This window comes from Myotis nattereri (assembly GCF_964212035.1).
Source record: "Myotis nattereri genome assembly, chromosome: 9".
Lineage (NCBI taxonomy): Eukaryota > Metazoa > Chordata > Mammalia > Chiroptera > Vespertilionidae > Myotis > Myotis nattereri.
Genome location: NC_138084.1, coordinates 39673093 through 39679530, shown reverse-complemented (window position 1 = coordinate 39679530; position 6438 = coordinate 39673093). Strand labels below are relative to the sequence as shown.

The 6438-nt window shown below is 52.6% G+C and overlaps 1 protein-coding gene across 1 annotated transcript; it reads left to right on the top strand.

Annotated features, from left to right (window-relative positions):
• Positions 1–1215: 1215 nt before the first annotated feature.
• CNGA4 (cyclic nucleotide gated channel subunit alpha 4) lies at positions 1216–6184 on the top strand (the record flags this gene model as incomplete). The annotated part of the gene is made up of 6 exons (XM_081098391.1): positions 1216–1277; positions 1411–1512; positions 1702–1808; positions 2126–2771; positions 3511–3860; positions 5724–6184. The coding sequence occupies 6 exons, from the start codon at positions 1216–1218 to the stop codon at positions 6182–6184; spliced, it is 1728 nt and encodes a 575-aa protein (XP_080954517.1).
• Positions 6185–6438: the final 254 nt, after the last annotated feature.

The following is a 6438-nucleotide window of genomic DNA, read 5'->3' as shown; positions in this document are numbered from 1 at the left end:
TAGATAGATGTGTACTTACCTATCTATCCAACTACTTCCTCTACCAGACTATGAGTTTCTAGAGGCCAAGGATTGTTTCTCATTCGCCATTTATCCCCAATACTTAGTATAATGTTGGTCTGGCACATAGCAGGTATTCTCATTATGACTTGTTGACTGAAAAATATGATAGTAGTAAAAGGGACATCAATTTGAAGAAGAAGTTTTAGGTTTTTTGTTTGCTTTGGTATGAGAGAGTTAAGTATATTCACAGAAAGGAAAGCGAACGAGTTGGAGCATCTAGAAAACACATCTAATAGCTGGTGGGATCAGGTACTAGAGGTAACAAGAAAGGAATGGTGCAAAAAAACACCTCAGCCGAAACCGGTTTGGCTCAGTGGATGGAGCGTCGGCCTGCGGACTGAAAGGTCCTGGGTTCGATTCCGGTCAAGGGCATGTACCTGGGTTGCGGGCACATCCCCAATAGATGTGCAGAAGGCAGCTGATCGATGTTTCTCTCTCATTGATGTTTCTAACTCTCTATCTCTCTCCCTTCCTCTCTGTAAAAAATCAATAAAATATATATTTTTAAAAAAAACCCTCAGGATGGCACCTATCACCCTCATCCAGCAGGAATTAGGGAGGTGGAGGTGGTTGTAAGATAGGGTACAGATAATGAAAACAGAGCTCACATCTGATATGATGGGTGTTTGTCCCTGGAGACTAGTTCAGCACCTAAAACAAATGATCCACTGGATAAATATTGTTAAATGAATAAATAATGAGGCCCAAGCAGGGAACTTGCACAAAGTAAAGCAGAATGAAAGTCTGAGCCTACACTGTCACCAAAGTCTTCTGTCTAGAAGGCCCCTGTGTAGTCAGTCCAGCTTGGCGGTGGTGGTGGGAGAGAAGAGGGTAGAGAAAAGGCCCAGCCTTGTCTCTGAGGCATGCACCCCCACCTCCTCCAGGGACCTCATTAGAGATGTTTAGCTGGGCAGGTGTAAACCCAGGACCTGGGAGACAGGGCGGGGTGCTGGAGCCACACTGCCTCCACCCCTCCAGTAGAGCTGGCCCTGGTTGTGTTGCTAAGAGCTTCAGAAACCAAAGACAGAGAAGTCACAGCTGGAGACTAAGGGCTGCCTCTTCCAGGCAGGCAGGCACTAGTCTGCACCTCCGGAAGCAGCCTGCCAGCAGAGGCCCTGGATATCTCACACCCAGGCACCAGGCCACAGAGCCATGAGCCAGGACAGCAAAGTGAAGACGACAGAGTCCAGCCCCCCTGTCCAGTCCAAGGCCAGGTGAGTGATCCTGGTCTCTTGTGTCAGATCTGTCTGCCTCACTAGATGGAGCCTGATTCTTCTTGGTGCCCCTAGTCACAAACTCAACATTGAATGATGAATAAATGTAACATGCCTTCCCCTCTTGCCACAGGAAGACGCTGCCTGTCCTGGACCCATCTGGGGATTACTACTACTGGTGGCTGAACACGATGGTCTTCCCTGTAATGTATAACCTCATCATCATCGTGTGCAGGTTTGGCAGGACTTTAAGGGAGGGGCTTTAGCACAGACACGGGCTAAAGAGCAAGGCTCAGGAGAGGGGCGGTCAGGGGGAGGGGAGGAGCCTAAACAAGGGCCCAGTGGGGAGTGCTCAGTGGCTTGGGGAGACCACCTCAGGCACAAAGGGTGTCTTAAGCCAATCCCTTCTCTCTCTGCCACACAGAGCCTGCTTTCCCGACTTGCAGCATGGTTACCTGGTGGCCTGGTTCGTGCTGGACTACACTAGCGACCTGCTGTACCTACTGGACATCGTGGTGCGCTTCCACACGGGTCAGTGAGTCCCACGACTGACCCTTTGTTTCAAGTTCCCTTCCCAAAGAGAGCCCCTTAGTATCACGAAAGTGCCCCCCGCTCCCACCCTCCTGAAAGCACTTTCACATGCCTCCATGCTTGAGGACATCCTTATGCATACCGGAAACCCTGCAGCAGGGTTATACCTGCCCTCCCGCCCTGTGACTCTCTCCCTGTCCTACCCTGGCCTGCCCAAGCTCATCCTTATCACTGGAGCAGGCAGGTGCCCGACTCGGCCCTATACCTGACACCCTCCTACCCCTGACCCCATCGCCTCCCTCTCTTCCTCCCAACAGGATTCTTGGAACAAGGCATCCTGGTAGTGGACAAAGGTAGGATCTCGAGTCGCTATGTTCGCACCTGGAGCTTTTGTTTGGACCTGGCTTCCCTGGTGCCCACAGACGTTGCTTACGTGCGGCTGGGCCCGCACACACCCACGCTGAGGCTGAACCGCTTTCTGCGTGTGCCCCGCCTCTTCGAAGCCTTTGACCGCACCGAGACCCGCACGGCTTACCCCAATGCCTTCCGCATCGCCAAGCTGATGCTCTACATTTTCGTGGTCATCCACTGGAACAGCTGCCTCTACTTTGCCCTGTCCCAATACCTGGGCTTCGGGCGCGACGCCTGGGTGTACCCCGACCCCGCGCAACCCGGCTTTGAGCGCCTGCGGCGCCAGTACCTCTACAGCTTTTACTTCTCCACGCTGATCCTGACCACCGTAGGCGACATCCCGCTGCCGGAGCGGGAGGAGGAGTTCCTCTTCATGGTCGGCGACTTCCTGCTGGCCGTCATGGGTTTCGCCACCATCATGGGCAGCATGAGCTCCGTCATCTACAACATGAACACTGCCGACGCAGCTTTCTACCCTGACCACGCGCTGGTGAAGAAGTACATGAAGCTGCAGCATGTCAACCGCCGGCTGGAGCGGCGCGTGATTGACTGGTGAGGGTGCTGGGGAGCCAGGACCCGGGGAGGGGTGCCGGATAGACTCGGAGGCAGGTGTCTGGGTTCTTATTGCCCGGTGCGCCAGGAAGGCAGCCAGGACATGGCACTCATCGGGGTGGGGGGAGCTCACCGGGTGGGGCTTGGGAAAGGACATCATCCACTAATTGTATCTGGGCTTCAGGGAAGGGGCTGGGTAAGAGACTGATGAGAGAGACTCTGCACTAGGTGATGGGAACTGCCACTGCCCGGTAGAGCCCCAGGAGGCCTCAGGGAGAAGGGAAATACCGCCCCCGCCCAGGGCATGGCCAAAAGCAAGATGGTTGACTATGTCACGGTAGTCCACACTGTGGGCTGAACAAGAGGAAGTGTCACCAACTAGAGCAGACGCCTCTAGAGAAGATGGGGCTTGGTGACGGAAGTGGATTTCAGTTGGCTGGTACAAGACATCACTGGCGGATGGGGTAGAAACTGACAGGCGGCCAAGGGTGTCTTATTGTCTTCTGGTGGAGGCTTCGAGGCCCTGGGTGAGGGAGAAAAAGTAAAAACATACCTGTGACCAACAAAGGAGATTTTTGATATTTCATCAGCCAACCCTCAAGTATTCCCATAACCCCTGTGAAACCTCAGCGTGGTTGGGCTCTTGGCTGAAGTTGAGATGAGCGCTGAAGGAAGGAGGCAGGGAGGCAGGGAGGCACATAGGATGCTGGTGAGAAACTGGTGCTGCCCTTGTCTCCAGGTACCAGCACCTGCAGATCAACAAGAAGATGACCAATGAGGTGGCCATCTTACAGCACTTGCCAGAGCGGTTGCGGGCAGAAGTGGCTGTGTCTGTGCACCTGTCTACTCTGAGCCGGGTGCAGATCTTCCAGAACTGCGAGGCCAGCCTGCTGGAGGAGCTGGTGCTGAAGCTGCAGCCCCAGACCTACTCACCAGGCGAATATGTCTGCCGCAAAGGGGACATTGGCCGAGAGATGTACATCATCCGCGAGGGTCAGCTGGCCGTGGTGGCAGATGATGGTGTCACACAGTATGCCGTGCTTGGTGCAGGGCTCTACTTTGGGGAGATCAGCATCATCAACATCAAAGGTGGGCACCCCAGCATTGTTCCCAGATAGGGCTGGGGCGGGGCAGGGCGAGGGTGGGGAGAGAGACAGCAGAAACCTGTCCTGAGACCAGATGATACTTCAGAATCTACACAGATTAAGGACACGTGGCCTTTACCTGAATCACTAGAGGGCTCAGGGCAGAAGCAGGACATAGAAACAGGACATGAGAAGCTGAACCAAGATCAGTAAGAAGGGTGAGTTCTTGGAAGAGAGAGTAGGCCTGCTCTGTGGATGTTGACCTGAGGCATCAATGAGCCAGTGGAAAGTGGCAGAGATGATAATAACAATACTTATTGTGTGCATTCTACATGCCCTTTTTAAAGTGCTTCTCATATACCAACTCTTTAAATTCTCACAGCAACTCTTAAAGTAGGTACCATTATCTGCATTTTAAAAGTAAGGACCCCTGGCCACTGTGGCTCAGTTGGTTGGGGTTGTCCCATGCACCAAAAGGTTGCTGGTTCAATTCCAAGTCAGGGCACACTCCTGGGTTGCAGGGTCAGTCCTGGTAGGGGGCATGCAGAAGGCAGCTAATCGATGTTTCACTCTCGAGTCGGTGTTTCTCTTCCTCTCTCCCTTCTCCTTCTTCTCTCTCTAAAAATTAATTTAAAAATAAAAGTAAGGAAATTAGAGCACAGAGAGGTTTAGGAACTTGTCCAAGGTCACACAGGTAATAAGTACACACACTTGGGTACAGTACAAGGAACAACTTTCTCACAGCCAAATGGAAATGGAGATATTCCAACTTATTGAACTCCATTCAAGGGCCAAATGCTGTCTGTACACTGGCTCATTTATTCCTCTTATCACTCTGTGCAGTAGGAGTTGCCTAATCACAGGTAGACACTGAGGTCATGGGAGATGGGACAGCCTGGAAAGGGGGTGAGCACAGTCACTGACTGAGGCTAGATGCTGTCTCACTGGGGGACCCCATTCTTTAGTTATCCTGAAGGCCTCACATCTGTCCTCCAAGGGCCCCCTCAAGCTCCACATCCTGTATGCAGTCGGCTGCTGTCTACCTGACTTTGGATAAGTCACTTCCCTTTTTTAGGCCTCACCTGTCCAATAGGGTGACATTAAAAACCCAACAAGTTATTTGTGAGGATTAAAGGAATAGTGCCCGGCATGTAGCAAGTGCTCAACAAGAAGTAGCCCCCTTGCCTCTTCTGGGGTCCTTCTAGCTCTGAGAGTTTGCAGCATTCAGCCTACCCTTTCTTCCCACCCGCCCTTCCCCCACAGTATCTTCCTAAAAAGTTAACGATGCCATACAGCTCCCCTGCTTAGAATATTTCAGGACTTTCCCATTGCTCTCAGCATAGGGTCTGAACTGCTCGCCTGGCTGTCCCCTCCTCTTTCCACTGTCCTCACACCCTGCATTTCCGCCACCCTGGACTGCTTCCTGTTTTCTACTCCAACCTAATTCTTTCCTACCTCCATCCCTCTGCTCATGTTCTTCCCTCTGTGTAGCTGCTCCAACCCCCCTTTCCCTAGCTGCAGCCCCCTCAGTCAGGCATCAATTACTCCAGGCTTCCCCAAATTCTCCACCCCACAGTTAGGGACTCTCTGTCTTCCCACAGAACCACATGCATATGTCCACACTGCACCAGCAATACTGTTATGTAACTATCCAATTAAATGTTTGTCTCCTCTAGACTGTGACTTCTTGGAGGCAGGTCACTAATTCCCTCCCCAGCACAGGGCCTGGTCCCAGTAAATTACTGAAGCAGAAAGAGAGGCTCAGAAGCACAAATATGGGGGGAGGGGTCCCTTGTTCAGGAGTGAAATGCCCACTCACACCCACCCTGACTACTTTTCCTCCCATCTGTCTGCCCATGTGCCACAGGGAATATGTCTGGGAACCGCCGCACAGCCAACATCAAGAGTCTAGGTTATTCGGACCTGTTTTGCCTGAGCAAAGAAGACCTGAGGGAAGTGCTGAGCGAGTATCCACAGGCCCAGACCGTCATGGAGGAAAAGGGCCGTGAGATCCTTCTCAAAATGAACAAGTTGGACATAAATGCTGAGGCAGCTGAGATTGCCCTACAGGAGGCCACAGAGTCCCGGCTACGCGGCCTCGACCAACAACTGGATGATCTACAGACCAAGTTTGCTCGTCTCCTGGCTGAGCTGGAGTCCAGTGCACTCAAAATTGCTTATCGCATTGAACGGCTGGAGTGGCAGACTCAGGAGTGGCCAATGCCTGAGGAACTGGCTGAGGCCGATGACGAAGGCGAGTCTGGGGAGGGAACTTCCAAGGATGAGGAGGGCAGGGCCAGCCAGGAAGGACCCCCAGGCTCAGAGTGACCCCATTCCTATCCCTAGGAATCCAGAATTATAGGACAGCCTCCCTGCAGGAACTCTGCCATCCTGTCTGCTAGGTTCCAGAGATGGGAGTGAATTGGGTCTGCAGATGCCCACCTGGAGATGTAGGAGTGTAGCACACATTCATTCCCCACTCACAAATGTGCGCACACACGTGCGCGCATGCACACACACATACACACACACCACAATTGCACATACTAGTACATACATTGGCCCCAAGAATGTTCATTCCA